Here is a 19,511-nt window from a genome sequence, read left to right on the forward strand (position 1 = left end):
ACGGCCAGATCCTGTGCCGACGGCAAAATATCGGGGCCGTCGGCACAGGGCTCGTTCCGACCAGGCCAGCAGGTCAGCCGTCGGCACAGGTAAACCGTCGGCACATGAAGGTCTGTGCCGACGGCAACCGTCGGCACAGTTTCGGCCGTCGGTACAGCCTCTCCGCCCCTGACGGTGAGCTAACAACGTCAGGCTGTGCCGACGGCAAAGCCGTCGGCATAGCTATTTTCCATTTTACCACATTAATCTTCAAAAAATCATAACTAAATCATTATAATTCAGAAAAATACAAATAATATATCAAAATTTTCAGAAAAATAAGTTCTATCTTGGAAAATATCAAACTTGGAATATTTAAAATATCTCAAAGAACCTTCTCAAAAATGAGCTATCATATCCGATGTTTTATGACTTTCACATAGAAATGTTATGGATATAATCGAGGTATAGTTTGTGATAATGTGATCATATTGTGTGCACATGTGCATCTTGGGATATCTTACGATGTTGCAGGAGGAAGTTTTCCATTTCATCGCACCAAAAACCATTTTCCATTTTTGAGGTGTCGAAAACGAGGTGTTTTGTGAAGGAACCACCAAATTGAAGTTTCACATTGGTACCAATACATTTTAAAAAAAATACTAGACCACATAAGATGGACAATTTATTAACCGGTGTATCTGGAACCTTTCTGTCCACCCTCATGAAAAAGACAAATTCCTGCCGTATCGGTAGGAGGCTGACTAGATTTGAACTACAGTTACATGATATAATGCTCAAGATTTTTTTGTAAAAATCATTTTTAGATTCAAAACATGCTATTTCATCAGAGATCCAGTGCAAGTTTGGCGAGCCTCAGCCCCGGACAAAGGATCTTCATGCCCGCCGTTTTGAATATAGTTTGAAACGGGCATAAAAAATTCGAAAACAATCCAAACAATGTGAAACCTTCGCGTGGTGTCATATTATGTGTCATAGTTGCAAGGAAAAATATTAAAGTTGGAAAATTGTGAACATCACAAAAAATCCTTCACAAAATGAGCTACCATGTTCGAGGTTTCATGACATTTAGGTCAAACGACCAATGTTATGGATAGAATCGCGGCATAGTTTGTGATAATGTGCCTATATTATGCACACATGTGTATCTTGAGATGTCTTACGATGTTGCAAGAGGAAATTTTCCTTTTCATCGCGCGAAAAAGCCATTTTTCATTTTTGAGGTGCAAAAAACGGGGTGTTTTGTGAAGCAACCACCATATTAAAGATTCACATAAGTACCAACACATTTTTCAAAAATAATAGACCAACTAAGATGGAAAATTTATCAACCGGTGTATCTGGAACCTTTATCCACCCCTCATGAAAAAGACAAATTCCTGCCGAATCGGTAGGAGGCTGGCCAGATTTGAACTACAGGTACATGATATATTTCTCAAGATTTTTGTAAAAATTATTTTTAGATTCACAACATGCTATTTCATCAGAGATCCACCCCGGGCAAAGGATCTTCATGCCCGCCGTTTTGAATATAGTTTGAAACGGGTATAGCAATTTAAAAAATGATCCAAACAATGTGAAACCTTCGCGTGCTGTCATATTATATGTCATAGTTGCAAGGATAAATATTAAAGTTGGAAAATTGCGAACATCACAAAAAATCCTTCACAAAATGAGTTATCATGTTCGAGGTTTCATGACATTTAGGTCAAACGACCAATGTTATGGATAGAATCGTGGCATAGTTTGTGATAATGTGCCTATATTATGCACACATGTGTATCTTAAGATGTCTTACGATGTTGCAGGAGGAAATCTTCCTTTTCATCGCGCGAAAAAGCCATTTTTCATTTTTGAGGTGCCGAAAACGCGATGTTTTGTGAAGCAACCACCAAATTAAAGTTTCACATTGGTACAAACACTTTTTTTAAAAATACTAGACCACCTAAGATGGAAAATTTCCCAACCGGTATATCTGGAACTTTTCCGTCCATCTCTCATGATAAAGATAAATTCCTGCCGAATCGGTAGGAGGCCGGCGAGATTTGAACTACTGGTACATGATCAAATGCTCATGAATTTTTGGAAAAATTATTTTTAGATTCAAAATATGATATAGATGTCATATTTGGATTCCTCTCATTTTTCTAATAGATTTAGACATATTATTTGTCAAATTTTGATTTACAGATTTAAGGATATTAATTATTCCATATTAAATAAAAAAGAAAAAAATCATTTTATTGTCCATTTGAATTCAAGATTAATATACTTATTCTTGTAGTTTATGTAGGTAATTGTTTGGAATTCAAAAAATAATGATGTGCAATATCAAGTAATAAGGGTTAATAGTATTGATATGGTATTATTGTCAACAAGGTGTCATTTCATTCATGGAATCTAGTCTAAATGGAACTGAAAAGTTAAGCGTGCTAGGGGTGGAGTAGTGTGAGGATGGGTGACTGACCGGGAAGTTTGACCATGAGTGAAATTTGACCTAATATTAAGTGTAGTTAGAGTTAAAATGGTGCATGTGAGAGATTAAAAAAATTGGGATAAAAAAAATTGAATTTTTTTTTTTGACTGGTTCCTTGACTAGTTCCCGTAGTGGCAGTTCATGTTATCACCATTGCCAGGGTCGAGAATCAGCCATGGAAGGATATGCCGGTGCGGGTGCGACGCGGCGGCGTGCACACGGTGGCGAAACGGACGCGGTCCGCCCGAGCATCGAGCCTGGGTAGATTTTTCCGAGGAGATCGTAGGGGAGCTCGGACCACTGATGATGTACCACCGCGGACGGGGTTCCCTGTATGCTGGTGTTGCCGACGGTGATCATATCGATCTATGAGTGCTTTGTCACGGGCGGAGATCCGAGTCTTGGGGTGGCCGGGTGGGTCGATCATCAATCGATATGGTAACCGAAGGTATCAGAACACAACTCATACATAGCCTACACGCTGAACCAAGGAAAAAATCCCACACGGGCGGCCACGCAACAAATTAGGTACGTCACGCACGGCCTAATTTGTCCATATAGGGAGGAGCTTAACTAATTTTTCCATATTGCTTGGACAAAACATACTCGGTGTCTTCTAAAACTGGGATCCATATTTTTAGATACGGCATACCCGACTTTCCCAACTTAAACTGATCGGGCTGTTCGTGGAAACACAGACGTGGCCCAAATTTAGGGTCAAAATGCGTCCTTCTTGTTTTGCTGCTCTGAGAGGAAAGGAAAACATGTTGATACTATTCAGATTAAATTGGTTAATTAGTTATGCACATTACTCTCGACAATTTTTTAGCTGCTAAAATCCTTGATATACATGCTATATTTGTTATTTTTGACCTTTTTTTTTTTGCAAAACGCTATTTCAAAAGATAGTGCACTATTAGCACGCTATAACTTGTATAGCTTTTGGACAAGAGCCATGCTATTTCATTTATAGTGCTATATTTTTTCCTTCATACATATGCAAGATGCTAAAAAAAATACCGTCTCCAAAAATTTACAAAAACCCAAAAAAGTTATATGGCCTATTTAGACCACACTTCTATACATCAACTTATTCATATGTTGTTGTATGTTGGCTAGTGGCTCGCGAACAACCAACTAGTAAGGAATTCAACCATCCCTGGTTGCGACCATGGAGATGCCATCGTGGCGACCGAACCTAGCAACCAAACAATCGGTAGCGAAGATATCGGAGGATAAGTAGCTGGTTGCGCCACCCATGACTGGCATGCTAGTGCGCAAGCTGAGCTTGTTGACATAGTCAGAGCGGTATGTCTGACCAAGAACACCGTGCACATTGTCGGTAAGGTCATGGAACTTGAACCCGATGTCCAAGTGAGCCAGGCAGTCGTCGTCTACCACGCCGTAGTTGTGGATGCGAGAGTCCTTCTCCGTGACGGGCACCGCGCTAGCCATGATGTCAAACACCCCCACAAGTTGAACTCTGATGCCGTTGGCTATGGCGGTCCTCGTGATGCTCAAACCCACCACGGATGTTGATTCCCACCCCGCGCCGAGCTTAGCGGGGATGTCAATGGGCTCATCATCCAGGGTCATCTCTAGACGATCAATGCCGCCGTTCCATTTCACCGTCTTCTTGGCGCCAACCAACAGACGGTGGTCAGCAAAGCGGATGCCCAACGCCTGGATCCAGGTGAAGTGACGTCCAATGCCGATGTTGTGGCTGCCGATGAAGTGGGCGTTAATGTGGAGATCGGCATCAGAGACGACACAAAAGTCCTTGTCCTTCCTACCGTGGAAGTAGAAGTTGTTTCCGTCGCCGCCGGTGAAGCGCGGGTCGCCGCAGGAGATGCCGGGATAGAAGTCACAGACTTGACGTCAAATAGCATAGTAGCGTTAGTTGTAGATAGAAGAAGGAAATTTTCATTATAGGTGCATGTATATGGACGCAAGTTTAAAATAGCGGGCTATGCATCTTAGCGCCGACAATTTCTAGACGCTAAGAAATATATAGCGAAGGTAAAGCTAAGCCATTTAGTTTTTTTCTTCTACAAAACAAGAAAATTCCTTGGAAAATTAGGCATTAAATATTCATATCATCTATAAATATGACGAGAAATTCAATGACAATAATGATAATTGTAGTAATAAAAGTAGTGCATAAATGCATATTACATACCCCATGTCTAAATTTTAAATCTAAATATAGAAATAGATAAACTTAACAGAAGAAATAACACAATTTAGCGAGCTATCGGCAGAAGATTGTGTATTTATATTGCTAAGAAGGTATATCCTTAACGGAAGTGTTGTGAGTATGCTAATCCCTATAGCATTTGATATGAACTTACTGCATATTGTCTTGCAGCTGGGGCAGAGGACGAAGCACTGGTCGGGGCAGCGGCTATCGCACTTGACGTTCACGCACTTCTTCTTGCCGCAGTACTCCTCATCCCGCTTCCCCATTATCAACCGTGGCCGCGGCGTTATCACGCCGTAGTTGGAGAGCGGCACCACCGCGGCGGCGGTGGCCAGCAGAACAGCAGCGAGAAGAGCTACGAGCTGCTGCCGCGCCATGGATCGATCGCCGCTTCGTTGGCCTTTTGTGTACCGGAGTTTGAGGTGGCAGCCGTGTGATGTTTTGGAACCGGCCGGTTTATAAGTTCACATGCAGATGGTGTGCTAGCTACGTACTCAAAGACTACGCAAGTTCATATGCAATTAAGGGAGTTGACATAGGGAAAAAGGTGAGGAGTCCATTCCGTTAATTCATCCTGACCAAACTGTGCTGGCAGCCCAACGAACCGCCCACGTTAGTACAAGCACGAAGCAATGCCAAGTGGCTCCTTCTCTGCTGATTCATAACGCGCTGTTTGACTTTTTGGTTAGCATCATCTTACTAATAGTCGTAAATGTAAGTAATTAACGTGAATACTACAACACTGTCGCATTTGAACATGTTATTAATTATTGGATTAACAAAACATATATTATGGGCGTCCAAGTTGGGACCTAACTTTCGTTTGTCATGCATTTTAAACTTCTATTTAAAGTTCGGTTCTATAAGCTAGCCTAGTTGATGGGTTGATTTTATATAATATTTTAAGCCTACCTTTTCTTTATAAACCCCCCATTATTATATCTTTTATGCATGATTTTTACTTGATTCCATTCATTTTTATGAGAGATATACACAACTAATAGTTTTATTAGAATTTTATTACTGTTTTATTCTCTTCGCTGTGTGTGTAGGTGTTCTGAATAGTTATAAACAAAACACGGAGAAAGGAGGCAAGAGAATGCAATATCGAGAAGTTACACGTACCAGGACTTAGCCATTTCAAGAGTGGAAAATTGATATTTTTCCTTCACACGATAATAAAAATTCAAGACTATGGTGTTCTAGCCTTTGTTCATACGAATTCAACGAGCCAAAGAACACCCCAATCAGAATTTGTATGGGAAAACGGCGTCCAAATAACTAAAAGAAGGCAATGACTTTACATCAGTGCGGGGGTTTTCCAGGAGGCAAACCAAAGTCCTTTTGTCAAGGGCTCAAGGCCATATATGATGTGGGGGTTTCCTAGGATGTAAAATTGACCTCCGAGAGCCTATATAGGGAGGGGAAAACCTAGCCGCCAACACCAATCTTCATCCACCATCACCACGAAGAAGCCCTGCAGCGTTGTCGCCTCCATCATATCTCAACACCACCTAAACACCCAAGCAAGAGGAGGAGAAGGAGGCGTGTCCCCACCAAGCACCGGGCGTTGGCCTTAGGCCGTGTGCGCCGCCACAATCACCATCTCCATCAAGGACCCCATATCTCTCATTAGCTTGTGTATTTGTAAGATTGAACATGGTGTGACCTTAATGATATAATATTCATCTATCTTTTATTATTCATCCATTTGTGAGTGATTACCCGGTTCTAGGTTGAGGTATGATCTAGTGCGTCAACTTAGAATATGATGTTGATCTAGTATTCATGTACATGGATTACAAATATGAGTTCACGAGATCATTTGGTATGGAAGTATATTTTTGCCTTGCGAGTGACAACGCGAGAATTATGCACAGTGTACACATAAGTGATAGCCTGGTAATGAAAAGGGAAACATTTAAAACTCTTGTATAATAGTGGATCACACATGATCACCCCTCTAGTACTAGTGATACCAAAAATCAAGAAACCACCTTTCAGTCAAATCAATTCTACGACTACAACCCTTTTCATTTACTTTTAGTATTGCTTTACTTTGTTTCTTATTACCTTGTTCAAATACTCAATAACTTCGAATATTCTTTGCTTAGGATTAAGAGTAACTTCAGCAAAGATAACAAGAGGCCATAAAACCATTGTGATTCAGCTCCATGTGAATTCGATACTCTTCATTTTGAATACACTTGCATACATCGGTAGTTAGTAAAGCAGGATACATTGGAATATTGTTTGGCCACAAGGGTGTTTGATTTTTACATTTATTAGCTCAAGTGTGTTCGACCGGAATGATGAGTTTTCCCCAGTATATTAATGTGTTCGACCGGCTCGATGAGTTTTCTACGATAAAATTATGTGTTGAACCGGATCTATGTCTGTATGTGGTCGGATTGACTTGCTAGATATTGTGTTGGACCGGATCTATGCATGTATATGGATAGATTTGTGTATATCTACATAATGGATGTATTTTCATATGATCTATTTTTTCCACAACTTTATGTGCTTGCTTATGTGGCAGAAGTTGATTCATCAGACTGGGTCCATCGTTACATCCTATCATTAATATTTTTGTATAATAGGAATATTATTTTGATGACACTAATAAGATGGTTTGGTTGTGGATCATAAGTCATGCAGCAGATTCTCCTAATAAAAAATAGATAAAGACGTAACTAAAAGCGAACTTTGCGATGTTTTCTGCTGGCATTTTCTTAGGAAATTTTCTTACAAGGTAGTCCTCACACCTTTGTTTTGTGGACTCCTAGAGGGGACATTTGTCTGCCTCGTCCCCGGGTGGCAGAAAAGCATCTTGCTTTGTCTCCTTTTTTAGCTGATGATCTACTTATTGTAGTTGTATTACAAGTAAGTCCACTAATCGTTCAATTTTATTTATTTGTTTTAATATCTCCATGTTTATATATTCTTACACTAATAATAATTATGTCCAGTATTTCCTTGACGACTCAAAATTGCACCCCATTTGAGGAAGTCAAGAACTGCACCTCACTTGAGGAAGTCAATAGCTACACTTTAGGAGACACCTGCAAGGAGTTTGTGTTGAAACGATTGAGGTACAATAGGGGCTATACGACACAGTCTTGATAAGACGGTGGTTGTATTATCCTTTCGGAACCTCTCACGCAGACAAAGACGTAACGTTGTAACCAAGAAAACCAAATTCTCCACTTAGTGTCTATATCTCATTTGTATAGCTAGCAATAAATTCATATCGAAATGCATATATATGTGGTGCCTGAACTATGAAAAGAAATATAATTTATATCATACTATTATGGATTGCTGGTATAGCTGGGCATATAACTACTTGTATCATGGTCCTGAAGATAAAAACGTGTGCAATATTAGCACTCAACAAATAGCTGGTTTACATTAAACATGTCCAAATATTTTGAACACATATGACGAAATAACATATGTTATTTGCGAACACCCAAAAGCGCAGAGGCTCGAGTATGATTCGCAAACGATATAGCTGAGAGAAGCGTGGGTGAAATGACAACCTTTTGAACATGTTTTTTTTTTTAAACGTGCGAGATATGGAGGCCTATCAGCCACACATGCGTAGTGAACGTTTGAATAACCATGTGTGATGAACCATTTCAATGGTGTGTGAAGGCATATTGTGTACCAGTGAAATGTAAACGTGACTATTTTATTATGTTTAGCCAATACTTCCATCATTTTTCTTTATTAGACATGGAGAGCTTTCTCGGATATTATCAGATTATATACTGATCCCAAGAGAATAGTACAAACCATTGGGTCAAGTGATTTGCTAACTGGTGAATCTCATTATTTGATCACCTTCCCTATTTCTCTCCGCATGGCCTCCTCCCATCCTTTTGCATGGGTTGATTACTCTGAAAAAATAATTTCATGAGTTGCTCTAATTATGTTGGGAAACCTTGCACCGCACAAAACATGCGGGTCACATCCTTTCTTCGGGTGGGAATTTTCCCTGTCAATTAGTCCTCTCTACCTACCCTATCTGCTCATATATACACCAATATAATTATATAAAGAGCACACCAATATTAATAAAAATCAGATCTTACTGCTTCTCTGTGTTCCTTTACGTTCCGCATCTTCGGCTTCCTTGCATGACTATTTTGACTATGCTCTCGCTATATGACCCTGGGTCGGACTTGCTAGCAAAGGTTGTGGAACACTTTATTAGCATGTACGACTCACCAACTGATCCGTACCAAGCCTCCATCGAGCAGGCTCCCATCGTTGATCGTGGAGGTATGATCCAGATCTGATTGCAAATGTGGCTTATCATGTATTTCTGATTCCGTTTTCGGATTTGCATAATTTTCCAGATTTTACCTACGGTGTCTACTTCGATAACCTAGTTGACTAGCTATTCTCTGGCCTGCGGGAGACTTGTTGACTACATTGTGGGGACTCAGTACACAGCAATGCTACATCTACGGACTGAGGTGGCATCACCTGGTGCGTTCTCAGTCCTAAAATCACGGAAGGAAGAAAAAGCTGAACCAACAGGTGGTTAACACATCAGCCCGTAGGCCATTTCCGTAGAAGTTAGTCCGTAAGTCTAGCATTTTTGCTCAGTACATGATCGTGATCCAGCTAGTCACGGTAGTACCGTGATGAACGCATTGTTTAAGCACACCGTCTCTTGACTTCTTGAGGCCATGCCATACATCGAAGGTGCATCACATTTCCATACGTGATTAAATTATGTCGCACTCACAGGCGTGCAGAAAGCTACTTGGTTTCGATGGCCATCGTGTACACGTACTGTGTTTGCGCTACGTGTGTCGCCTGTACTAATCCATATGTCGTTGTAGAGCAGCTCCAGGCGTTCAAACTGGTTGGCTATGCCACCAAGTTGCACGTTGAGGTGCGCACTTCGTTGTGCCGCCACCGATCGTGTCGCTGCTCTCCATGCTGCACCACCGTTTACCAAGCTATGCTAGTTCCATGCATGCCGTGCACGTTGTTGCACTCTATGTCACACGGGTTGTGCTACACTAGTACCCGACCCACTAGTTGATGATACATATACAATTTATCCATGAACTTTGAACTGTATTATACGATAATTGTTCATAATTTCATTATATGTGAGGTACCAAACATGTGTTACATTGATTTATGAGATTTTCCACAATGTTCCCACTATTTTTGTATCTTTAATAACTTCAGGAAAATTTGGAACTCCAAAAAGAGCAAGATCAAAGAGCACGGTTACAAATTTTTGATACGGATCCAACATGCTAAAGTGGTGCACCAGAAGATCAGACCAGGAGGGCCCATGGAGCCGACTGCTTCCAGGCCACGCCATGGGGTCCATCTTGAACCCCAAGCATCCTTTCGCCTCATTTTTCATGCCCACGGGACCGTCTTGAACTAAAACCATATTTATATACCGCAATGAAATTTTATTTCATGAGGGACGGAGGTGAAGAGAAGAAACCACAATATATCTCTCTACAGTCCACTATTGGAGGAAGATTGGAGGGTGAACCATCGCTAAGGTCGCCATTGGCCACCTCTCATGCTTCACCAATAGTTCCACGTCGCTCTTAACCATAGCGTGTCCACCCCCTGGATTTGGGGTTTATGGCTGTAATTTGAATGAATCTCTTTATGTATTAAAATTGTATTAGTCAGTATGAGTTGCACTACATGATTACATAACTATTAATGTAATTTTTATGGTAAATCTTTGGTTATGAGACGATGAGCTTGCTGATACATATGTTGAGATTATTTATAGGTACATTGTTTTCTCTTACTCTCTTTGCATTTTGCTAGGATTGCGCAATGGCTTGTTTGAGTAGGAGCAGATTAGTCGGAAGTGACACCGCGACTCAGATCTTTGAATGCATATTGTAGGGATTTATGGGGACCTCAAAACTTTATGCAGCGGCTAAACATTAGTCTTAATCATCCTTTGTTTGCGCAACAATGGCCTTAAGAACTATCACTAATGGTGTGTTAGTACGTGTACACGGCCTCACCATTTTTGTTCCTCCATAATAGTTTCCTTCTCGCTGGCATTATAATACCCGTTGTAGGAGAGAAATTACCACTCCATACATGACACAAAATTTCCGCTATATCAAGCCACTTACCTATAAATCCTCTATTAATGTCCAGTCCTAGGATCTTACCAAGCCGGGCGGAAATCATTGATGATCAAAACCCGCATGACTACAAAGTGTAAGGACGCCACACTCCGTGAATCAAAGATCAACGTACCTCAGTTGTTCATCAGATTGAATGACTGGATACATGTTCATATGAGCTGATGCAGCATGATTTTATAAAATGATAAGTTAGTACTTCTCCTGCCCACTATGTTAGGGGCCAAGATGTAAATTTTGGGATAGGGTTATTAGTAGTATGCCAGGAGGGAACAATGTTATGTTGTACTTATAATTAAGGAATAAAAAATGTGGCAACTACATGTAGCAAAATATGATGTTGCCACCCGGTGGTAGTGCCCCCCTCTCACTGTGCCGTCCGATGTAGCATGTAGATTCACACTCAGTTAGCAAGCCAATGGTTAATATAATGGCCACTCTGCAAATTACCTGTACGGCTAGCTGTGTCCATATATGCATGCATGCATATGTACCAAGGCACGTGGGTGGCCTGACATCAAAACACTAGCGAGCCAGTTATGTCGCTGCACCACTCTACTGATCACCTGCCATATCAACCTAAAATTAAAATTAGGTTCTAATTCAGCTTTCCATGCCATATACAGAGCATTAGCGGCATCGTGATTGAACTCTGGCATTGAAGACCGAATCTTCAGCATGTCATCCGACGGTAGCCGAGAGGGGGGCATTGCCACCGGGTGGCTACAAATCCACACTCCTACATGTAACTTAACACATATTCGCCAGTAACATCCCTTAACAATTTCATTTGCAATAAGTTGCACAATTATGTATGTGAGAAACCATCCACATCAAGACGAAAAATTGACAATATATATCATGTTGGTATTGATATAATATTCTTGCATCACAACTTAATTATTCCTGGGCTATATATCATGGGCTAGCCTTGAGGCGTTTTACTCAAGTCGCCCTAGTTGTGATCATGGAGATTCCGAACTGGCGGCCGAACCTTGCGACCTTGCAGTCAGTGGCGAATATGTTGGAAGAGACATATCTGGGACCACCACCCATGATGGGCATGGTGGCACTAACGCTGAGCTTGTTGACGTAGTTAGTGCTGTAGGTCTGCCCAAGCACACCATGTACATCGTCGGTGAGGTCGTAGAATTTGAACCCGAGGTCGAAGTGGGCGAGGCTGTCATCCTCTGTCATGCCATAGCTGTGGATGCGCGAGTCCTCATCCGTGATGGGGACAATCCTGGCCAAGATTTCGAACACTCCCTTGAGCTCAATGTTGACACTGTTGGCCTGGGAGGTCCTGGTGATGGTCAACGCAGGCACTGTGGTGGATTGCCATTGCTCATTAATTTCGTCGGGGATGTCGATGGGCATGCCGTCGAAGGTCAGCTCAAGGCGGTCAACCTCATCGTCCCACATGACGGTCTTTTGGGCGCCCATGTAGAGGCGGTGCTCAGCGAAGCGGATGCCGAGGGCTTGGATCCATGTGAAGTCTCGGCTCATGGCAGGGTTACGCTTACCGATGAAGTGGGCATTGATGTGGAGACCAGCGTCAGAGACTATACAGAAATCCTGGCCCTTCTTACCGTGGAAGTAGAAGTTATTGCCGTCGGCGCCCGTGAATCGCGGGTCACCACAGGTAAACCCGGGGTAGAAATCACACACTTGAAAAAAGAGGTTATGTTAGACTAGTAATAATGCATAGTATCATATAAAAGTATCATGTGTATGATAGGTAAATCCTCTTTGAATCATAGGTGTAGATGCACTCATTATTCAAAATCATACTCCAAAATGTCTAAAAGTTCTAAAACAAATATCAGGGTGTACATCTAGACATTCTATATTTGTGCATGAAGTTTCACAGAAAAATATTATTTTTTGTGATCAGTGTAAAAATCAATTTTTGAGTTCCAAAATAGCTTTTAACGAGACATTTTTATATATTTTTTACATAGTGCAAACAAAATGTTTTTTCGTGCCAAGCTTTTGTGAGCTATCATAGAATGTGAGGATGCACACTCAGGATTTTATTTTAATTTTTTTAAACATTTTGTAATAATTTTAAAATACATTTTTTATAATAGGTGCATCTACACCTATGAGTTAGTAACATATAGTAGTATCATATTTTTTTATATTAATTGATTTGTAGAATCTCAATGTAAATCTAAGTACAAGATGTATTTAACATTAAATTTTCTGGCACTACGTGCTATGATATGATATCTACCTATGATACTACAGTCCTCTCTTTTATCTTTAATTGCACTGCCACATTAGATTTTTGTATGCATGAGATGCATAATACTTCTACTTATGATACTTTTATTGTAAGTAATCTTAAGCATGTCCTATATACCCAGTGTTAATGTACACTAAGTAACGGTTTAATATGCTTACGGCAGTAGGTGGCGCAGGTTGGGCAGAAGACGAGGCACTCTTCAGGGCAGCGGCTGGGGCAGGTGGCCACGCATGGCTTGCTGTGGTCGGTGGGTTTGCTGCAGGTAAGCACCTGGTTCTTCTTCCCCGGGTGGATCGTCTGGTACTTGCGCAACGGCTCCGGCGGCGGAGGCCCCGGCTCATTCCCGTGGACGGCGGCGACTAGGAACAACACGGCCACGAGAGCGGAAATCGCTGCCGCTGCCATGGTTTGCTGCTGCGTGGCCATGTTGGCAGGACTGCTGCAGGTGATGGCTGTCAGTTGAGATATCTGTGTGTTAGTGTGAGTGGGCTACCGGACATTGATGGCGCTAATTTATAGAGCGTTAAGTTGGATTTGATTGGCTTGCTATAGCTGACCTGGAATCTTTGTATGAGTGATAAGAGCAATTTCAATAGTGTAGCTAGCTGCTGGCTATAAGCCAAGTGTCATGTCATCTATAGTCAGCTTAGAGTCAACATATACAATAGTGAGCTATAAAAGTGTAGAACTTTATCAATGTATGGTCCACCTTTCACTCTTATAAAGTGCCTAGGAGCACGTGTTAGAGCTGGCTATTGCATAAGAGCCCACTCACCTTCTCTCTCCTCCTCTCTCTCCTCTAACTAAGCAATAATATACTATTTTAATCTACAACTTATTGTACTTGCTCTAAGAGGACTCCTTCGTGTGATTAATTGGATACGACTTGCATTAAAATTTTGGTGGAAAAGGTGCATGCGTATGCCTCCTAATCACCGTAATCAAACTCTATCTAGCTGACCTTGCTCTATTGGTCAACTGTATAGGGGTAGCTGGTACGCTTGCATATGCTCTGCGTACATGCACCGGTTGCATCTCTCCCAACCCCTTAGACTAGTTATAGTAGGGTAGTAACATACATACTCCGTAAGAAGTGAGCCTAACTCACTTGGTTAGGAAAGTTGACGTACAACTCAGCCACCCAGGTTTAAGTCCCAGAGACGCAATTTAGGTTCTTATTATTAAAAAAACACTGCAGGGGCTTTCCTTACCGTATTTCTTTTAAAAAAACATACTCCAAAATACCACCAAAATGTCTGAGGTTGTGTGATCTTACTACCAATGTCACTCCGACTATGAATAGTCTAACAACCGTCATCCAGCCATATTAGCGCCCTTAAATTTATAATCGATCATATTAATTCCATATAGGTCCACTTGAACAAAATACCCATAACGACTTGTCTTCCCCCCTGGATGGCGGAGCTAAGATACATGGGCAGGCCCGGATGAAGGATGCGGTGTTGATCTGCTAATAGCAATGGGCGAAGCTAACAATGCATATCCTTTTCTAGGAAATCATGGGCGGGTCATGGCCCAGTTAGACCCATGTTTAGCTCCGGCCCGGCCATTCCCTGCCCTAGAATGGCACTGCTCTTTAAGAGCATGTTTGTTTGCAGCGATGTTAACATAAATGGCAAGAGAATCAAGTTTGATGTTAATTGGAGTTTTACTTATTTAGTTTGGTTCATATCTTTGGTAATGTCATTTGATTACATACATTGCACACTGTTGCTCATCTTCGAGCGACGCTGATGTTCCTCCCGCCCCTAATGGTTTGCATCGGTCAAGGAAGTTGAGGGAAGATCAGGGTCCTCCAGTGCCGCTTTGCAGTGAAGGGGATCAACAACCATCGCCGCTCATCCCACGATGACACAACTGCTCCTTCAACGGCTCATTTCTTGCTATTGAAGAATTAATGAGGATGATGACCACCAAACCCAGCGCTACAAAGAACATTGAGTGGAGAGGATAGTTGAGGAGAAATCAGTCGGGCCATCGTCAGGTTCCCCACAAGCCTTCTAGCTGGTAACACCATATATTTCCGGTAGGGTGGTGAGCTATAACGGAGTTGACTTGGGTTGTAATCTGCTTACACACAGTACACGTTTAGAGGTCCAGAAACCAAACGTTTTTACGGAAATCACTTAACAATGTAATCGAATAATAGGTGAAAATGGTTGAAACAAGCACATCCTTGGTGAGATCATAAGTCAAGTAATAAATATAATATTTAGAAATTATGAACAATCTGCCATTTTTAAACCCACAGTCTGATATCTAACACCCAAAAAACAATCTTAAAACTTGATCTATAGATTGGAAACAAAAGAAATCGAGTAGAAATAATGTCAAATCTGGTGCATAGTATTTCACAATATTTAGACCCAACTTTATCTTTTTTTAATCTGCAAGTATATGTCGATATCAGAGCTACAATTTATTGGCGTTGTATGTATAACCTGGATGTGTGTTATCAATTGTTTTTGAGAATGTTAACATGTATGTTTCAGAAAATGGATCTCAATTAACTCCACCTAAAGTTAGAGCCTACCCAAGCTGCCACTGGTTTTTATGGGGTATGTTTGTACTTCAAACTTCTACAACTAAATTTTCTTATTTTACACATTTTTCTGCCCCGGGTATTCAAAAATATTACCGGTAGCCAGCATACTACATAGCGCTAGAGAGTTTTCAATGTATCTTGCTTACCTATTTTGACAAGTTTTTGGCTGCAAGTGGTTGCAGCTTTTCTGGCTCATAATTGTGCTAAAATGGTTACACAGTTATACACGGGACCATATATATAGGTGTGGCTTTGATAATAATGCTGGACTTCCTGGCAAGCACCTTTTTTTAAATAATGTTTGCAAGAAAAAACGGAACGTTAATTTGGAAAAATGTTGCTGTTACAAACTTGAGGAAGCAGATTATGTAATGCATCTTCTCCATTAGCCTTTCTTAATTATTTCATGTGCAATAGCAATTACACAAATTATGTCTACTATTGATCATGTGTATTTAGATTACATGTGCCTTGTGTATCATGTTGGCATCGATACATATTCTTACAGAAAAACTTAATTATTTCCGGGATGGGGATCAGGGCCTAGCCATGGAAGCGTGTTGTTTTTTAACTGGCCGTGGTAGTGATCATGGAAATTTCGGCCTTGCGACCGAACCTGGTGACCTTGCAGTCAGTGGCGAAGATGTTGGAGGAGACATAGTTGGGGGCACCACCCATGATCGGCATGTTGGCGGTCACACTGAGCATGTTAACGTAGTTCGTGCGGTAGGTCTGGCCTAGCACACCGTGCACGTCATCGGTGAGGTCATAGAACTTGAAACCGATATCGAAGTGTGCAAGGCTGTCATCCGTTGTCACTCCATAGTTGTGGATTAGGGAGTCCTTCTCGGTGATGGGCACCACCTTGGCCAAGATGTCGAACACTCCCTTAAGCTCAACCCTGACACCATTGTTCATGGAAGTCCTGGTGATGGTCAAAGCAGGCACAGCCTTGGATTGCCACTGCCCATTAGTCTCATCGGGGATGGTCACGGGCCTTCCGTCGAAGGTCAGCTCAAGGTGGTCAATATCGTCGTCCCACTTGATGGTCTTCTGAGCGCCCATGTAGAGGCTGTGGTCAGCGAAGCGGATGCCGAGGGCCTGGATCCAGGTGAAGTCACGGCTCATGGCAGGGTTACGCTTGCCGATGAAGTGGGCATTGATGTGGAGATCGGCGTCCGAGACTATACAGAAATCCTGGTCCTTCTTGCCGTGGAAGTAGAAGTTGTTGCCGTCAGCGCCGGTGAAGCGTGGGTCGCCGCAGGACATGCCGGGGTAGAAATCACACACTTGTAAAAAAAGATAATTTATACATTGATGTCAATTTATAATGATCATGCATTAAATATAGGAGCAAATTAAGGGTCAAGCCAGTATGTATGCTTACAGCAGAATGTCATGCAGGCTTCGCAGTAGACGATACACTCGTCGGGGCAGTTCTTGGGGCAGCTGGCCGTGCATGGCTTCTTCTTGTCTTTGGGATCGTCACAGGCGGCGACCTGGTTCCTCTTACCGGACTTCCCGGGATGGATCGTCTGGTACTTTGACGGCAGCTTCGGCGTCGGAGGCCCCTTCGGCTTCGCGTCTAGGGCGGCGGCCAAGCTGCACACGGCCACCAAAATGGTGAGCACTAACACCAGCTTCTGCCCAGCCATCTTAGCTAGCTAGTTAGCTAGTTAAGATTGATCGCCGTGTGTTAGTGTGGTGATGGTTGTGGTGGTGGACATGAGTCGGATGGTGCCAATTTATATGCTGGGCAATTGGATGAATGTGCTGGCCTATTGGTCTGATGGACTTGGATTCAGAGTTGAGGAAAGATGCATAGCTATGGCTTTTGATCACTCTAATCAAACTCTAGCTAGCTGACCTTCAACGCTTGGTCAACTATATAGGGGTTCCTTCTTTCTCAATTAGACAAAAGTGACCTACAGATGAATCGGTGTCGTGCTTGAGATGGTACGTATGTCACTTGACTATCATTTCATGGCTAAGCTATACTCTACACCAATCTATCGTTGCGCATTAGTGGTAGCAAACTATCATTTCAGACTCTGCTACGCTTCGGCCCAAGCCTACCGACGACGGGCCTCGCTCCGCTCGTAAAAAGTTAGCCTCCTTTTAGTATATGAATTTAGATCACAAATACAACAATGGCGCGGTCGTCTCGGACCATGCGGCCATGGCTGAAGCGACCTTTACTCACTTTAAGGGTCTGCTTGGCACATCGGTGGACCGACTGCACTCGCTGGACTTGGACTTCCTGGGTACCCACTCAGAGGACCTCTCTGAGCTGGAGGCTGCATTCACGGAGGAGGAGATCTGGGAGGTGATCAGACGCTTACCCTCAGGCAAAGCGCCAGGACCCGACGGTTTCACGGCTGAGTTCCTGCAAAAGTGTTGGGGGGTGATCAAGGGCGATTTCATGGCTGCCTTCGACAAGTTGTTCACGATGTGTGGGCGCGGATTCCAGGGCCTGAATCAGGCCCTCTTAATCCTGCCGCCTAAGCGCCCGGATGCGATGGGGCTGGGTGACTATAGGCCGATTAGTCTTATCCACATCTTTGCCAAGCTGGTGGCTAAGACGTTGGCTTCTCGGCTGGCCCCTAGGATGGAGTCACTGGTGGATCGTAACAAATGCGTGTTCATTCGTAGACAGCTAGTGGCACCGTCGGAAGGAGCCACGGGTGATGCTCAAGTTGGATATAGCTCGTGCGTTTGACTCCGTATCGTGGGGGTTCCTCATGGAGTTCCTCTGGAAGATCGGATTTGGCCCATGTTTCCGCGAGCTTGTGTCCATCCTGCTATCCACGACAAGCACTAGGGTGATGCTCAACGGCGAGCCAGGCCCCCCCCACCATCTGGCATAGGAGGGGCTTGAGACAGGGAGACCCCTTGTCGCCATCGCTGTTCATCTTGATGATGAACTCACTTAATAGGCTGTTGGAATCCTACGACTTGACGATCTTACATCACCGAATCGATCCAAATCCCACTATGAATCCCAATCAGGTAGAATCTATGTTGAGTCCCGACCCAAATCATATAATCCTTTACAATAATATAGAATCTCAATCCTTTTTATGGATTTTTCGATTCTACCAACTCACTATTTCTTCCATCCGTTAAACCTACAAGGATACTACTTAAACATCCCAAGCCCTTTTCACTTTCACTGCCCTTTATTTACCTACCAAATCTCAAATGATCTAGCGCTAGAACATTATTGCTAGAAACTTTATGGATTATTATTTTTTATCTCCATTATAATATTAAAAAACTTTGTGCTTGATAAAAATATCTTCTCTGAGTAGTATGGTAGGATCCTAGATTCTACGATTCGATACTACGACTCGATTCTGCCCGACGAAAATCGACCCGAGTCCGAATCCCGACTCTGACTACCTTGGCTAGCGCAGTTCCCGGTCAAGTACCTAGGTATCCCACTCTCCATCAGGAGACTGACAGCTGCATCCTTATTCCAGCCCTTGGTGAACACTGACAAACTTCCTACCTGGCGGGCATCCATGATGCTGCGGGCAGGGCGCTTGGCGCTAATACGCGCGGTTCTTGCTGCTATCCCTTTGCACCAGCTGATGGTGCTAGGCCTCGACAAGAAAATGCTCAAACAAGTTAACAAGATCCTACGCGGGTTCCTTTGGGCTGGCAAGGCAGACGCCAATGGTGGCCACTACCATGTTAACTAGGCAAGGGTGTGCCGGCCGCAACGGTTGGGAGGGCTGGGGATCCCCGATCTAGCGCGCACCGCGATTAGCCTGAGGGTGCGTTGGATTTGAAGGATACATACAGATCCCTTGCGACCATGGCGCGTGCTCGATATGCAATTCTCGAAGGTGGAGCTG

General features: G+C 42.8%; 3 protein-coding genes across 3 annotated transcripts; all 3 read right to left on the bottom strand.

The window, feature by feature from the left end:
- Positions 1-3,625: 3,625 nt before the first annotated feature.
- Positions 3,626-5,053, bottom strand: LOC124662136. Its single transcript, XM_047200018.1, has 2 exons — positions 4,828-5,053; positions 3,626-4,347 (listed from the first exon to the last, which is right to left on the bottom strand). The coding sequence occupies exons 1-2, from the start codon at positions 5,051-5,053 to the stop codon at positions 3,626-3,628; spliced, it is 948 nt and encodes a 315-aa protein (XP_047055974.1).
- A 6,729-nt stretch (positions 5,054-11,782) lies between these two features.
- On the bottom strand, positions 11,783-13,511 carry LOC124662137. The gene is made up of 2 exons (XM_047200019.1): positions 13,244-13,511; positions 11,783-12,504 (listed from the first exon to the last, which is right to left on the bottom strand). The coding sequence occupies exons 1-2, from the start codon at positions 13,509-13,511 to the stop codon at positions 11,783-11,785; spliced, it is 990 nt and encodes a 329-aa protein (XP_047055975.1).
- Positions 13,512-16,218: 2,707 nt separating this feature from the next.
- On the bottom strand, positions 16,219-17,306 carry LOC124662138. Its single transcript, XM_047200020.1, has 2 exons — positions 17,039-17,306; positions 16,219-16,940 (listed from the first exon to the last, which is right to left on the bottom strand). The coding sequence occupies exons 1-2, from the start codon at positions 17,304-17,306 to the stop codon at positions 16,219-16,221; spliced, it is 990 nt and encodes a 329-aa protein (XP_047055976.1).
- Positions 17,307-19,511: the final 2,205 nt, after the last annotated feature.

The sequence above is a fragment of the Lolium rigidum genome, chromosome 6 (assembly GCF_022539505.1).
Source record: "Lolium rigidum isolate FL_2022 chromosome 6, APGP_CSIRO_Lrig_0.1, whole genome shotgun sequence".
Taxonomy (NCBI): Eukaryota; Viridiplantae; Streptophyta; class Magnoliopsida; order Poales; family Poaceae; genus Lolium; species Lolium rigidum.